Genomic DNA, 16,859 nt, shown 5'->3' on the forward strand with positions numbered 1-16,859 from the left:
TAAAATGCGGGAAAAAAAAATAGAGACCACACAGTTAACCGTGTTTGTTCACTGTAAAAGACGGGGTGACAGAACTCCCTCATCCTCCCAAAAGCTTCTTCTCGCAAATACCCATTATGATTTTCTTTAAAAATCAAGAAGCAGAACGACCACTGAGAAAATACCCAAGGACACCCAAGGTCACCTGGGGGAGCAGAGCTCCCTAAAGATCCAGAAACTCTTCCTATTCACCACCTCCACCCCCCACTGATCATTCTGCAGGATCAGACGCTTAACGTGAAAAATTTCAATGCTGTGTAATTTGCTGCTTTGACAAATGAGTGAGCGGGCTGCATTTGACATGTCTCTTTGAAACATGGAATATTTAAAATTCATACCCCAAACTTAATGTATAGATAGATCACATATTTTGATGACTTCACTGATGTAACAAGAGCCTTGTAATATCTCACCAGGTGTGTTTTATTCCTTCTCATGTGTATCATGTGAAGATTAAGAGGCTATATTATTGCCTTCAAAATGACCTGCTATTTCCTGGAAACAGTAATTTGCCGGACCTGTCCTTGTCACTGGGTAAGTGTAATGCCTTTAATAATCTTCCATTCACTGAGTGATGTGTTTGCATCCAACAGATGGATCTGGGCCTCTGCGCGGGCAGAAGTCGGTGCCTGTTCTCCGAGCGCCATCTAGAGGTTGCACAGGGTCCAAGACCTGGGGAAGTGGGCTGGGAGGACCGCACTCCGAGATCCTGTATCCTATAACTCTGCAGCCCTGTCAGTCTGGGAAGGGAAGCCTCCAAGGGCATGATTATCATGCAACTTCCCTCCGAGGGGGAACCGACAGGCGCTCTGCTGAGGGTTGCCTGAGTCTGGGGCCGGTGGTGCAGTGGGAAAAGAACCAGGAGGGCTCACCAGGACACCACCAGCGTCCCTTGAGATTAAGCTTCGAAGCCACTGAGAAGCTGGCCTTGGAAAGGCTTTAACAGAGGGTTCTTTCTCTAACAAGCAAGTGCACCAAAGGTGATTGAGGGAAGCCAGTGCTTCCAGGGGAGTGCAGCGCGCAGCCCGTTTGCCCAGCCCCACGGGCTCCAAAATGCTGGGGCCGCCCCCGACCACCGGCCACAGGCCAGCTCACGCTGGAGCTGGGCCCCGGAGGCCAACACGGGCACCGTCCACACTGCCGAAGAGATCTCAGATGGCCAGGCTAGGATTCACAGTTGCATGGTGCCATGTGACCCTGTGAGTGGTGTGCACGCCAAGTGTCAGGTACTTAACATGGGCTGAGGGTACCATACTTCACACTGGAATCACACCTGCTACCTGGAACATACGTGACGGAGAGACAAGCTTGACTGGTCTGTTATTTCAGTGATGGCCACTCATCTATCCAAAATTCAGCGTTCCGCGCTACAGTAACAAAACCATTATTTTGAAAGAAATGGGGTACAATCCCATCTTTCCAAGAGGGCTTTTTTTTTTTTAAGTGAATGTTTACAGAGTAAATGTAAGGACAAAAAGAAAGTATCCCTAAGTCTGCATACAGGTGGTCTGTGAAGGATGGGAAAAGGGCCCTGGCTCCAGATGAATTCTCCCTTGAAGGAAAACAGTAAAGAATGGCCTAAAATTTTAAATGAAATAACAGAAAATATAGTGGGTGGAAAAAAGCAACAAAGTGTGGATGAGGAAAAAGAGGAAAAAATCAAGATCAAAATAATCTAGGTTAAATATTAAATATTAGTCACTGATACTAGCACATACTTATGTGGCACACACTTATGTGGCACCTGCTGTATACCAGGCACTTCACCTGCGCTCATCATATGGCCATACGTCCTCACAGCATGTGGGTGCTCTGGGGATGGGCGCCATTGTCGTCCCCAAGTGACAGCTGAAGAAGGAGGCACCAAGAGGCAAAGCCTTTTTCCCAGCTCGCAGGGCATCCACGCTGGGCCGGAATTTGAACCTCATGGCTCGGGAGTCTGGGCCCTTGAAGGCCTGCCGATGGGCTGGGAGACTAAACAGGGACAAGGCGTATCACAGGGTTGGGGGCAGGGAGACAGGGAGAAGAAAAGGGCTCCTATTTCTTACAGAACCAACCGGACCCCGTCAGCCTGGGCACACCTCGGAGGATATGCGGGCAGGCGGGTCGCCGGGGCGGGGCAGATTTGAAACCTAGAGCCCAGGGCAGCTTACGTTCCTCTCCTCACCTCTTGAATGGGAAGGGGAACGGATGCCAGTTCCTGCAAAAGCCTTCCCTTCATTCCATGTCCTCTTGAGAAAAAGACGGGAGAGCCACGTTGGTCTGACCAGTCACAGACGCACCATTTCATTAAGAACGGATCACGGAGGCGTCCACCTGACGCTCCTCTGGAGGTGAGACTGTACGTGCGCCCCCGACCTTGTTTAGAGGTCCCTCCTCAAGACTGAGCATCTCTCCAGCCCAACCCAGAACCCCAGAGTGGGAGAAGAGGCTTTCTGCGCAGCCCTCGGGTGACAGACATTTCCCCCATCGACACGCTCGCAAACCTGCCTCATTTAGTTAACAAATAGTTTGAATCAATTAAAAAAAAGAAAACCTTTATGACAAATATCTACCAGCTAATGAAACACTCTCCGTACCTTTTGCCGCGAATGCGCATCTGTTCATTTGCTTACTGCCATTGTTACCGTGCATGTACTCCTAAGGAAATGTAATTTCTAAATCTATTTAGGGTTTTTAATTTTCTAAGCCACTAACGTTCACATGTGGATTCCCACTGCGCTCCTGGGTTAAAACGTTTCATAAGGAAAAAATTACATGTTTTGTGGAGAGCAGCACATTTGTCACCCACCGAATGAGGCACATGTATTATCCAAGCTCCTCCCGTGACATCTGTCACACACTCGGCCATCGACGTAAATCCCCAGAATGGGTCTCTTTCTCTGCAAACAGCGACGCAGCTCTGAGGCCACGTGAGCGACACGCCTCGCCATCATGTCTGCTGACTAAGAAACCAGTGTGTGTCCCTTTGGGAGCTGTGAGTTCCTGGCACAGGGCCCACGTTCCCCTTTGTTTACCTGCCATGTGTCTTGGCGATCGGGATTCATTTGACGTAAGGCGAGCTGTACTAAATACTACAAAACACGGGGCGCCTGGGTGGCTCAGCCACTAAGCATCTACCTTCGGCTCATGGCATGATCTGAGTCCCAGGATCGAGCCCACGTCAGGATCTGCTGGGAGCCTGCTTCTTCCTCTCCCACTCCCCCTGCTTGTGTTCCCTCTCTCGCTGGCTGTCTCCCTCTCTGTCAAATAAATAAATAAAATCTTAAAAAAAAAAAAAAACTACAAAATAAGTGGCACCTCCCTGTTCCCGGGTCTTGGCCCCACAGAAGTTTTAGCTTTGTCAACATGCACCTCTGATGCTTTAAACAAAACAGACAGACAGAAAACAGCATTGCCGGAAAGGGGCCTCCAGCTCACTTTCTGAGCACACACGTTTCATTCTGGCCAGGCCCGAGAGCAGACAGGAGGGAATCCATGAATTATTTCTTTAAAAACAGGATATGGGCAATCTTAAAATCCTGTTTTTAGAAGATGCAAAATCTTTGTATTTCTCACTACGAGCTGATCGGATTTACAAATACTCCCCCCCAGCCTTACTGAGATACAACTGACATGTAACGACGTGTAAGGTGCACAAGACGCAGCTCTAATACGCTTATGTGTTGCAAAATGATTACCACCGTGGTGTCCCATCACGTAACTACTGTTTCTGTTTTGTGGTGAGAACTTGTAAGGTCTACTCTCTAGGTGACTTTGAAGCGCATTGCTGGTGATGGGTAGTAAGGGGGGCACGTATTGCATGGAGCACTGGGTGTTATACGCAAACAATGACTCATGGAACTCGACATCAAAAACTAATGATGTACTGTATGGTGACTCACATAATAAAAAATCATTATAAAAAGAAATGGAGTACATTGAACAGTACTGTTAACCATAGTCTCCATGCTGTGCACTAGACCCCCAGAGCTGACTCATCTTGTAAGGAGATATTTGTAGCCTTTGGCCGACATCTCCCCACTTCCCCTCCCCAGGCCCTGGTAATGACCATTTTACTCTCCTTCTGCAGACTCCACCTTTTTAGGTCAACATATAAGTGAGAAGATCCAGTATTTCTCTTCCTCTGACTTACCTCATTTAGCGTAATATCCCGAAGGTCCATCCATTTTGTCTCAAATGGCATGATTTCCTTCCTTTTTATGGCTGAGTACTATTCCAGTGCGTGCGTGTGTGTGTGTGTGTGTGTGTGTGTGCGTGTGTGTGCATGTGTGTGCGTGTGTGTGTGTGTGTGTGTGTGTGTACACACATCTTCTTTATCCATCATCCATCCATCCATCCATCAATGGACCCTGAGGCTGTTTCCGTGTCTCGGCGACTGTGAATACTGCAGCAGCGAGCATGGGCTACAGGTGTCTCCCCGAGACAGTACTTTCATTTTCTTCGGATATGTACCGAGGTGTTAACACATTGTTTGAGTGATAAGCAGCTAGTAGGAATGCGTAAAGCTGCAAAAAAAAAAAAAAAGTTTGGGTCTATTGTGCCCTCATGAGCCCTTGTCTCAGTGTTGGAAGCTCATGACTTGTGACACGATTGGTTTGATAAGCACAAGTTTTATAAACGCTGAGTCACATTTCAGGTCACTTACATTCTCACACACACCCCCGTCTTCCTGTCAGGCTCCGGGTCTCAGATGAAGCCTACTCCTGGGTTTGATTTAAATCAATCTGTATCTAACTATTCTCACGAGATGGCCCCAGAAACAGGAGAACTGACAGACATTTTCAACAGATGGTTGCCTTATTTAAAAGCCCCACCTGCACCCCAAACCACCATATTTCATAATCACATGAATCCAAAATTCATTCTTTCTATAACTGAGCTATCAGAATACATATCACGCTCTCTCATAAAAAGCATCATTTCCTCAATTTTTATAGATAAAAGGAAACAAGGCTTAAAGAGTCCAAGTGACTTGCCCATAATGACAAAGCTGCTCAGTCGCTGAGCCGGGACCTGGGGCAGGATGCATGGACAACGCATATCCTTGCTTGTCCTTGGCCAGGGCAATGTCATTGGCCGGCACCCATAGGTGTGAGCAGGGGGAAGTTATGTCTGGGTCATAGGCCTTTCCTACCGCAACAACCGTCAGAGGAAACCACGTGTGAACCCTGACTTTAGCCTTATTAGGGGAGCTTCCGATCACCAGGGGAATCCCTTCCCTTGGATGCCAGCAGAGAGAGGCTGCGGAGAGGCGTGCGAGGAGAGCTCAGAGACACAATGCACAGACGTATCCCCCAAGAAGGAGAATGCCCACACTGAGTGCTGAAGACCAGACATTGCAGTCTGGCTGAAGGGGGACAGTGGGGCACAGCAGTGAGTCAGAGACAGAGAACAGCATGTGAATTGGGGAGTTGAGCACAGAAACCCCATCCTCCCCTGTGGGGGTGGGCATCCTCTAATCCACTGGGGCCCTATTGGAGCAAAAAAGGTGCAGGAAGGTGAACTCACTCTGCCTGAGCTGAGACAGCCTCCTTCTGCCCTTGGACATCGGTGCTTCTGCTTCTTAGGCTTTCGGATTTGGGCCAAATTTCACCACTGGTTCTCTTGAATCTCCACCTGCAGACACAGATGGTGGGACTTCCCAGCCTCCATAACCACGTCAGCTATTCCTGTAATAAATCTGCTCATACTGAGCTATCTATCTACGCATCCATCCATCCATCCATCCATCCATCATCCATCTACCTATGTATCTATTCTATCTATCTATCTATCTATCTATCTATCTATCTATCCATCCATCCATCCATCCATCCATCTACATATCTACTTTATCTATATACCTATCTACAGATCTATCTATCCATCCATCTACATACCATCTATCTCTCCTCTATCTTCTATTGGTTCTCTGTCTCTGAAGAACGCTAACTAATACAAATAGTCACACAACCAGGGATGCATAGCTTGAACTTAATCACGAGGTAACATCAGCAAACCCAAATTAAGAAATGTTCCATAAAATAACTGACCTTTGTCCTTTGAAACTAACAACATAACTGAAGACATAGAAGGGTGGGGAACTGTCCCAGACTTGAGAAAAGTCAAGAGACATAACAACTAAATGTGATACACAATCCCAACCTGGATCTTGGACTCAGGGAAACCTCTAGAGCCTCTTACTGGGATAACTAGCAAGGTCAGAATATGGATTATACATTACAGTGTCGTATCAAAGGTGAGTTCCCTTTATTTGATGACTAGACTATGGTAACATAAGAGGATACCTTGTTCCTTGTTCTTAGGAAACATAAACCAAAGTGTTAAGGGATGGAGAAGCATGATGTGTCGGACATATGAAGTGTGCCGTCATGCAGTTCTGAAATAAATTGTATTTCTTTGTTCAGAGAATCAGTGCCTCAGCCAGCCACCTCCGTACTTCTCACAGCTATTACGGGGGCACAGGATTCAGAGGGAGCCAGTAAGGTTTACAGAGCCTGAATGGCTTTCTCTAACTGAGCAATGAGCTCTCCTCAACCCCGTCTCCTGATCCTAGGCCAGCGCGTTTGCTTCCAACTTGGGTGTGGATTCTAGAAAGGCAGACAACGGTTCCTCAGACAGTTAATGGACTTCCAGATAGTTAACGGATAACACAGATCTCTTCCCCGGGTACTTAGTTCTTCACATTCTGACTTCCAGGGAGTAACTAGTAATCATATTGGGATTACCTATATTGTGGGACATTTGCATAAATATAGTAGGTGAAGGCATGTGGGATAAAAAATATTAAAGACCCCCAACACCTAGACCTTGGATTCTGCAACCCCTTCTCCAGTACGAGGAACCGGGGGCCTTGGAGAAATGCTGGAGTCCAGGGCAGGGAAGGCACGAGGTGAGCCTGGAGGGTCCGCTAGAGCCAGGAAGTCAGGAAGTGCTCAAAACAGCCGGTGACAGAGCACCTGGGGCCAGAGCTGGAACAGCCTGAGCAGCAAGATAATAGCACAGCTTCGGATTCTAACTCAGAGCAGGACACGCGTTCATGAGTCCACACCGATACACATACATGACTGAACGGAGAAGGAAAGGGGAGGGAAGAGACACATCTTCCTCACAGAAGAACCCTAAGTAACTTATGTAGATGTTCTCCCCTCCAAGAGGAGCTCCGTTCCACAGACCCCCTCCCTTGAGTGTGACCTGGCCCAAATGACTCGGAGCCAAGAATAGAGCAGGAAAGGGGGAATCAGTAACGCCACTGGGAGAAGCCGGCTGGCACCATCTCAATGCATGACGAAGGCTGGTGTCACCCTGCTGTGTGGGTGTCAGGCACCTCCCCGCTGGGGTCTTCCCAAAGCCTGTCACCGAGACTATCATGAGAATATGTCCGGTAGACCCAGACTGGAGCACATCCCCCAAACCATCACAGTCTTGCAAAACAAGGGAAGACAGGAACTGTCACAGACCAGACTGGGGAGAAGAGACAGCGAACCGCCAAGGTGGTGTCCCAGAGAAGGCGCGGGTCCAAAAGCCTATCCGCAGTTAATATGGGCAGACCAATGTTGGCTCCTTCGTTTTGGCAAATGTACCATGAAAGCATAAAATGTTAACCATGGGGAGAACTACGGGAAGGGCACATGGAACTCTACGGTCCTTGTAACTGTTGTATAGACCTAAGCTTGATGTAAGTCAAAACCGTGGAGACTGTAAAGAGATAAAGATGGTGGCTGCCAGGGCTGTGGGAGGGGGGAGGGACGAGCACAGAGGGTTTCGGGCAGTGAGACTGTTCTGTGTGACCCTGTCATGGTGGGTTCGTGTCATCACACATCTGTGCAAACCCACAGAGCGTGCCACACCACAGTGACCCTGATGTCGACTGAGGACTCCGGGTGATGACATATCCATGGGGGTCATCAGTGGTGACAACTGCCCCGTCCAGAGGGGATGTTGATGGTGGGGGAGGGAGGCACTCGGGAAACCTCTGCACCTTCTTCTCAATTTTGCTGTGAACCAGAAACAGCTCTAAAAATATAAAGTCTACCCCCCCAAAAAAATTATATGGCTTTAAGAAATTCATTCTTTCCCATGAACTATAATTTCTAAACAAAAATGACTATTTAAACTAGAAAATAAGCAAGTCCTGTTTCATTAAATAAAGGCCAAATTTAGGAAAATCCGTGTGTATCTCCCCTTGCCAAGATGTTTACCAAACACTGCCCCGCTCTGCAGTAACGACAAAGTCAGCGAAAGCTCACCTGCACGATGGAGAAAGTAAAACTACTTTTAAAGATTCTTGCTGCTGCTCACTTTCCCTACTATAAAAACCTGCTCAGCTGGCTGAGGGACATATTTAAATTTCAGGGTTTCGTTTACGACCTTAAGAAAATATAACACAATCTCATCGAGTTTGGATTGGCCTTAATGACAGAGACATAAAAATGTTCTGAACTACCAAAAGCTTTTTCTGATAAAATCAATGTTTAATATAAAACTAAAATATTGAAGTAGGAATTTGCCCAAGGAATTTCAGCCTCTTCCCAAAAAAGGGAGAAAGAGTTCAAAGAAAGGCTATGTTCGGCCATCCATTTTGTTTAACTTCACTGAGAGACCCAGAGTCAGCCAAATTTCCAGTGTTCCTCCACGGCTCCTGCTCTGACCATTTCAAATGATGCCTCTTTTCTTTCTGAAACCTCTAACTAGTTAATTAGCGCACTAAAGAGGACCATGTCTGTCCACGCATCCTGTTTTCAAACTGCAGAGATTTTTAGATCTGTGCTTTCATAAGCACAGAACATCTCTAAGCCCCCACGAGGTACGTGCCTTTTCAGGAACGATGGTCCTGCGGGCCGCTGTCCCAGCCAGTCTCGGAGCTGCCACCAAGCCCGGCTGGGTAAATACTGCGAGTGTGATCTGTGCCCCCACCCCGTCTCCAGATTGCACGTTCACGTGCCCCTGGCTGTGCCACCAAATGATAATCCATCATTGAGCCCAGAGAGGGAGCGATGGAGATGGGTCCGGCTTGATACAGGAGAACCACACAAGTCGCCTCTTAAAGTTTTATTTGTCTACAGCGAGAAAAAACAGAGTGCAGCCAGGGGCACATGCGTGCAAGGCTTTACAAGCAGGATTTCGGAGCTGCTAGGCTGTCCGCACCACAGACCGCATGTGCAGCACGCCGGGGGCTTTGCGTCCCGGGCCAGCATCCACAGAAACCTGAGCAGACACCTTGCAACCCACTCTCGGTCAGTATCCACAGACATTAGCTGGTTTAGCCTGGTGCAAACAACCTGAGCTTTTGCCCTTAGAGGAACATAAAATAATAACGACCAAATGCCAAAACTAAAAGCGTTAACGCATGCTTGTCCATCGGCACACGTGACCTCACTCACGGTCACCGTTTGAATGAGCACACAGCACTCAGGGAGCCATCCACCCCCAGGCGGCTCCTCCTTTACTGGGCCAGCACGGAGCCCGATGCGGGAATGAGCTTTGGTTTCGCCTGCTGGGGTGGTGAGATGTCTGGGATCTTTTCCCCGTGCTTGTACACGCTGATGGTGATGTCTATCTTCTCGCCTCCGTACTTGTTCTTGACGTTCATGCTGTACTTGCCCGAATCCTCAGAGGTCACGCCCTTGATGGTCATGCTGACGTACTTGGCCTGCTCCACCTTGACTGAGAAGTGGTCACTGAGCTCGATGTCCTTGTCATTCTTGAGCCACACCACTTCAGGGTCAGGGTTTCCAAACACCGTGCAGGTCAGGTTCAAGGTCTTTGGGAGGGGAGGTTGGGCAGAGAAGGGAGGGTTAGAAACAGGGAAGGCATACTGGCTCTCCCAAGGGGATGGGTCAGCCAAGTGTTTACGGATCCTCCATATAGCTCAGTGAGTCACCAGGCCTTTCTCTACACAAGCACCAAGCTAGACATGAGGGATCCAAAGACGGCAGGATGCAAACAAGCTCGCAGCCTCGTGGGGCAGCTCGTGAGAAAAAGCCATGATGATTTTTTTCTATTTATTCTCAATCTTCATCCATGGCCTACGTCGATTAAAGAATGTAGAGGTAATTAAACTCTACATTTTACAGGAGATATATTTAGCCTTTTTCCAAATTTCCTTTCTGTTCCAACTCGTGGATCCATTTTGCCAGCTCCTCTGGGAAATCCAGAGAAGATGCTGTCTTGTAAGCAGTGAATCAGATGCAGCGACCACACTGTGGACACCTAGTGAGCACGCGTGCTCAGCCCACGAGACAGCGGGGCTGCCGCTCACACCTCGCTCACACCCTTGTTGTGAGACCCACCACGACTCTGGCTCAGGAACTCTCTAAGCTTTTAGTTGCTAAAGAAAAGGCCTAATAAAATTCTCTCAAGTGTCTATGTCCCCTGGACATTGAGTTAGAATGGCTGAAGACTGACCGATGTACCCATGAGAGGTCAGTCACTCCCCTGACCAGCCACAAAACTAAACCTCCAATTAGTGGTTTCTGCTGTAAATTCCAAAATGACCTTGACAACTGAGCAGAGATGTGTTTCATTTCTCCTTGCCGCAGGTAGTTCCCGCCTTCCTACAGGCCCGTGCGTTGTGTGGGTACGGGTGTGGCCTGCCCACTCTCTGTGCAGTTACTGCCGTGAAGGGCCCAGGACGGGGGTGGACATGGGGGCCTGGAACCCACAGCTGCCACACACCTGCTCTGTGATGCCTGAGTCAGGCACCGTGTCCCCGTGCTCCTAACGCTGCTGTTTGTGGGTTCAGAAGAGTAAACTCTTTCATCCTTTGATAACATAAGGGTTACCAGAAGCTGCCTAAGACAAGCATCACGGTGGGTGGGGAGCTCCCCGTCCTCTTGGGGCTGAGCAACATGCAATCCCCTCCCCAGGCTCCCCATGCTGGGACCCAGGAGGGGGGACTGCATTGCACTGCCAAAACTCCATATTGTCCTAACTCTGTGCCTCTGTGCCCTGCTGTCTGTTCTTACCTTGCCTTCCATTATGGTCACCACGTCAGGTAAGCCACCAATCACCTTGCCACGATCTGTAATACAAAGGTGACTCATTCAGAAATCTATCAGTGGGGACGTTTCTACAGAGTAGGCCAAATGCGGAGCAACATGTGGATACAAACCAATACAGGGAGGGGCTCCCGCTACTGTGTATATAAAGTGGGGGACTCAGGAGGAGTGTCGGGTCCTGTGCAGGGGATAGCTGTGAATGTCCTCAAGGGAACGAGGGACATGCATGAGCTCACCAAGGGCTCCACGCAGGGAACCATATACAGCTAAACGCATCCTGGAAGGGAGAGGGGTCCTGTGCATCTAGAGAGCAGGGCCTTCCAAGGGCAATGGACCCTACAGGAGTCTATTTTCTGTATATTATGATGCTTTGACATCCTAGAAACCTTTGTGGCTAAGGACAGGGCCCCTCCCGGGGGAGCCAATTCTCAGAGAGAACAAAGGGCCCAGCCTGTGATACACCAACCAACCCACCTGGAGCCAGAACACCTCTACCGATCCCTCACCCGGGAAGCAACGCCCCTCCGCCCTGCCTCCCTTCCTGCCCCTGCACCCAGGAGGCAATGCCCTTCAGCCCTGCCTCCCCCTCCACCCTGCCTCCCTTCCTGCCCCTGCACCCGGGAGGCAATGTCCCTCCGAGCTGCCTCCCCCAACTGCCCCTGCACCTAGGAGCAATATTCCTCTACCTTGATCATGCCAGGGCCTGGGGCTCGGCCACTAGGGACCACACCTACTGACCAAAACCCAATGAAATGATTCAAACGGGCCAGTCCTAGGTGGTTTACCATGCCCCGCCTGCCTGTCCCATGGAAACCCCAACAAAGGCCATGGCCTAACCATGCCCTTCACCCCTGCCTCTGCCTCCTGACCCAGTGCTCAGGGGGGCATGCCTCCCGTCGCTAGGACCTGCAAGTGTGATAAACGATTTCTTGAGCCTCTACCTATGGCCACACCTGCCTGAGCATCTCATAAAAGAACGCAGAGCAAAAAGGCGGAGGGTGGAAGGGAGAAAGGAGGCCCCAGGCGTAACAAGGAGCCAAGTGGAAAGCCAGGCTGGGCTGGGTGGTGCGGGATGTGTTGGCAGAATCAGGAGTGTAGGTTTTGGGGAGTCATGAAAGTTTCTCCAGTGTGGGCGAGCAGGTTTGCTATTTAACATTTAACGCACAACATTAAAACTCTAAAGTGTGGTCCCTTTTGCCCCACCCAAAATAATCGGAGGTGTTTGTTATAATGTAACATATACTTACTCTTCTCTGCAAAAGCAGCTGCCCTAAAAATCAAAGGGAGCAGAGAGAATAAAAAGATAGTCGTGAGAAAAGGCGACCACAACAAGCATCGTACATTTCAGAGCTCTGCAGACACGAAAGCGGAAGGGAAAGCGGAAGGAAGGAGGACGTGTGTTTGTGTCTGCTTAGAAGAACACATTTGCAGCAAGCACCTGAGAACTCCACACTATGTCCGTGCATTTTTCCCGACCTCTCCCGCGGCCGCTAACGGCGATGGCAGGACGCCCCATCTGTTGGCTGGTGAAACCCATGGAAAAGCTCAGGGTTCGAGCGTGTAGGTTGGAGAGATTTCTTTTTTCACCAAATTCACCAGATTGCACTGCAGATTTTTAGTATTTTTGAAAACACTGGTTTCTGATTTATCTTAGCCGTCTGTTCATCTGTTCAACACACATTTATTGAATAAGCTAGTATGGCCAGTGACTGCTCTCCTTTTTGGATACTCCAAAATTCAGACACATGTTTAGAGATCTCAAGGGATTCTTTAAGAAGTTGCTCAGAACAATGGGATATTCACCACTAAAAATAAACAAGGCTTCAAGCCACACAAAGGCATAGAGGAACTCTAAATGCAGATCCCAACACAAAGGATGGCAATCCGAAAGTCTACACGCTGCACGATTCCAACTCCAGGAGGTGCTGGGAAAAGCCAAACCACGGAGATGGGAAAGGGATTGGTGATCAGTGGCTGACAGAGGACAGGGGAGGGAGGCGACAATAGATGGAGCACAGAGGGCTTTTCGGGTAGTGAATACGCCTTGTGTGATCCTACAGCAGTGGACACGCATCATCTTACACTTGTCCAAACCCACAGAATGGACAACGGCTGGAGGGAACCCTGAGGTCCCCACGGACTGTGGGTGAGGACGTGACCTGCGGGTTCATCGTTGGTGACAAATGCACCGTCTGGTGCGGGGGCAGGGGGGGCCGGGCATGGGACGGGCAGGGAGTACTTGGGAAATCTCTGCACCTTCGTCTCAATTTTGCTGTGATAAAATCGCTCAAAAAAAAATAAAGTCTTTAAAAAGAACCTAAATATATAACATGAAAAAAATCACTCTGTATGATGTGTTGCCATAATTATAACTATTTCAGAAGTCCGTCATTTTCATCATTTAAAGCAACCCAGGGCTATGACGACTCTAGAAAGTTAATTGATAAAAACATGTACAGTTTAGAAGAACGCCTGCCCTCTGCACACTGAGCTGCGTAAACAGACATTTTTATGTGGGCACCGGGGGGCCCCCCACGTTCCCAGCTCCCCTGAGCAGCCCCGGGGGAGAGATCATCATGCAGACATGCAAAGCCGAGCAGACATGCAAATCTTACTTGAGCTGCTGGAATTCTGCAAAGGCCTCCTCGAACGCTGTAAGGAAATGTTTCGTACAGTTTAATGGTTTCAGTGTGTTTGGCTTTTCCCTCACTCAGGAGCTTTACCAGTGAATTGACTTAATGAAAATGGACAAACAGCCAAAGGAATAAACTGATTATTCAGAAATAATTTTCTCTGAATGAAAATCAGAAAATCAGAGTGTTTCCTCTTCTAGGAACGGATCAGTGAACACAAAATTAGGAGACGCTAAAGAATGATTATCTTACCCTGACCAGACAGGTCGAGCGAGCGCTGATGGTTGTTTTTGCCGTCATAAATCTCAAAGGTGTATTTCCCTTTGTCCTTCTCCGTAGGCTCATAGATCTGCAGCCAGGCCATCTCTTCACCGCCCCCAATCCTCATATGATCACTAGATGCAATCTTGGCATCTCTGGAAAAAAAAAAAAAAGTTAACAGAAACTCATCTCAATTTAGAACCTCATACTATATGCATGATGGCCATGGGGCAATGGACACATGTTTGGATGGGGTGCCCCATTGGGCTCGCTAGTGCTCGCGTCACAAGAGATTTTTCTGGATATTATACATTTATTTACTACATTAGTAGCTCAGATCTGAAAACCTTCTAAAATTGAACCTGATACCTAGTTTTTAAAGATACATTGTTATTTAATATATGCTCGTTGGCTACAACGCAAAAGACTCAAAAATGCTCTATATAGCATAGCATTTGTTTTCTCAAAAATTTTTTTCTCATGACCATATGCTCCAGCAACTGCACTTCTGGATGTAAACCCCCAAAGAAATGAAAGCTGGCACACGAGTATGCACACTCATGTTCTCAGTAGCATCAGTCACAAGAACCTAAAGATGATAGCTCCCCAATGTCCATCACTGGATGAACGAAGACTATGTCAGGTGCACATGCAATGCAACAGTGTCCGGCCCAAAAAAACGGAGGGAATTTTGACAGCTGCTACAATATGGATGGACTTGAAGGACATTACATTCTGCTGAGTGAGATAAGTCACTCACAAAAACACAAAGACTGTAATGATTCTACAGGGAGGCCCCTGCAGTAGTCAAGTTCATGGAGACGGAGAGTGGGATGGTGCTGGCCAGGGGCTGGGAGAGGGGACTGGAGAGTTAGTGTATCCCAGGGACGGCCAGCGCTCAGACCTACTCATTCCCATGAGCAAATAAAAAGTTCAACTGTACATAGTGATTCTCAGGTCTGCAGAGAGAAACACTCTTTCACAGAAAATATACCGTGCCATGGGTTGGCCGATCAGTCCCAAGCCTGAAACACTAGGGCCAGTGTGGAGCCCACATGTGCAAACGCCCCAACATAAACGGAGAGCAACTCACAACACAAACATCGCAGGGGGACGAAGAAGGGGCTTCTTTATGCCTTGTATGTACTGACAATCGGCATTCTGATAGACCAATTGGCAAATCACCCATCATAGACCGGTGGGGAACTAAGCCTGCCATAACAGCTTATGGACTAAGCCGCCATGTCCAAGTAAATAGCAGCTAACGTGTATGGAAAGCCTCTTCCAGACAGAGTAAGGAGACGCCTTCCTTCCAACCAAATGGCCCGGGCCATCCTGTCACGCCCCGCTCCCTCTGCTGCAGCTGTTGCTGTGAGAATCAGTCAACTTTAATGCCCCCGAGCTCTGCTGGATGCACGCACAGCCACGTGGCACCAACACGGCTACCTGTGCTCACTAAGCATGCAAGTATCCCAGATGAGGCGGGGATTTTAGCATGAGCCCCACCATGAATAAAGCCCTCACTCCACCCATCCTAACATACTAGGTCCCTGCAATGACGGGATACTGCTTTGGATTTGCAGCGTGCTGCCTGCTCTGCTGAGAAGGGGTGACCTCAACCGTGCTGGGGATTTGCATTCTGCCCTGAAGTCTGTGCCCGTGACAACTCGGGGCGGGCGGGGGGGGAGGATTGCCTGAGTCCACTCTGTGCCCGTGCAGGCTGCGCAGAGTTCCACAGAGAGGCAGCGCTGGGTATGGCAGGCCCTGGGGGGTTCCCCTGTGCCGCGTGCTCCAGGGCCTTAGGGCTGGAGAGGTGCTTTCCTTTATCTCCACGAATTCAGATACATCGTCCTCAAAGAGGAAACTGTTGTGCTCTGGACACACAGGTAAAGCTGGTCAGGCATCTGCTGTATGTGTGCGAGACAGAGGACAGGGACAGACAGGGACGGAGAGCCTAGAACTGCTTCAGTGGGGCATGGCTGGAGGCCCCTGAGCTGTCAGGGCCATGAAGAAAAGCAAACAGGGTTTACCTGTTATCAGCCACATCGGACCCAGTTTTCTTCAACGTGTGAAACTCGTGCAGCCCCAGAGTCACTGTACAAATGCTCTGGGAAACAGTGACCATTTCAGCCTCTGAGGACTTTATGTTCTGTTGAAATACGTCCCGTTCTGATGGTGATCTATTCACAAAATCAGCAGGTCGCTTGGAGGAGAGGACAACACGGTTTTCTTCTAGCTCAGCCTTCTATGCTCAGGGAAGAAGCCACCTCACACTCTAGCAAGCTTCTCAGAGCAGCTCTAAGCAGGTACAGACGTCCTCCTGGCTTTGATGCAGCTGAACACCACCGGTCAGCCACAGAGACGGACAGACACACTGCCAGCCACCACTCCTCCCGCTCCACAGCGACTGGGCTGTTCGTCATTCAAGTGTGACTTACAGAAAGCAACACTCCACCACCTTAAGACTGTCTTTTGGTGAAGACCATCCGCGTCCACGTGACGTCACTCAGTGGTGAGGAAGGGTAAAAGCCACTGCACAGGGTGGGGGTGGGGGACGGGGTGGGGGATTTCGCAAAGCTCGCAGTCACACAGCACCCTGTGTGCTGCCTCCTCGGGCCCCACGCGTTCCTGGCCAGAGCTACGTGTTCTCGGCTCTGGCTCTGGCTGAGGAATGCACGCTCCCTGAGCCAGGGACGCCACAGCTCCCTCCCAGAGCTCCGGCTCCAGAAAGAAGCCATTGCCTTAGGACGGGGATGTGCCTTCACCCCTAACCCAGGCTAAGCTGCCAGGATTGAGCTCTGAGCCAGCTTCTCCCAGAGCCCCACATTTTCTTGGGCCACATGCGAATTCTGTTCCCCGGACACCAGTGGAGCCACTGGCAGGAGATGGCCACACAACGCTCCACCTGCTACTGCCCCAGCTT

The 16,859-nt window shown here is 49.3% G+C and overlaps 1 protein-coding gene across 1 annotated transcript in view; it reads right to left on the bottom strand.

The window, feature by feature from the left end:
* Window positions 1-9,078: 9,078 nt before the first annotated feature.
* The window catches only part of MYOM2 (myomesin 2), an 81,987-nt gene continuing 74,206 nt past the window's right edge, over window positions 9,079-16,859 (bottom strand). Inside the window, exons 33-37 of the mRNA XM_026508500.3 lie at window positions 13,928-14,091; window positions 13,658-13,694; window positions 12,290-12,312; window positions 11,010-11,065; window positions 9,079-9,805 (exon numbers count right to left, since the gene is read on the bottom strand). Coding sequence (XP_026364285.2) covers window positions 9,488-9,805; window positions 11,010-11,065; window positions 12,290-12,312; window positions 13,658-13,694; window positions 13,928-14,091 — 598 coding nt within the window. The 3' untranslated portion in view covers window positions 9,079-9,487. The remainder of the gene's footprint in view (window positions 9,806-11,009; window positions 11,066-12,289; window positions 12,313-13,657; window positions 13,695-13,927; window positions 14,092-16,859) is intronic.

Source organism: Ursus arctos, unplaced genomic scaffold, assembly GCF_023065955.2.
Source record: "Ursus arctos isolate Adak ecotype North America unplaced genomic scaffold, UrsArc2.0 scaffold_27, whole genome shotgun sequence".
NCBI classification, from domain to species: domain Eukaryota; kingdom Metazoa; phylum Chordata; class Mammalia; order Carnivora; family Ursidae; genus Ursus; species Ursus arctos.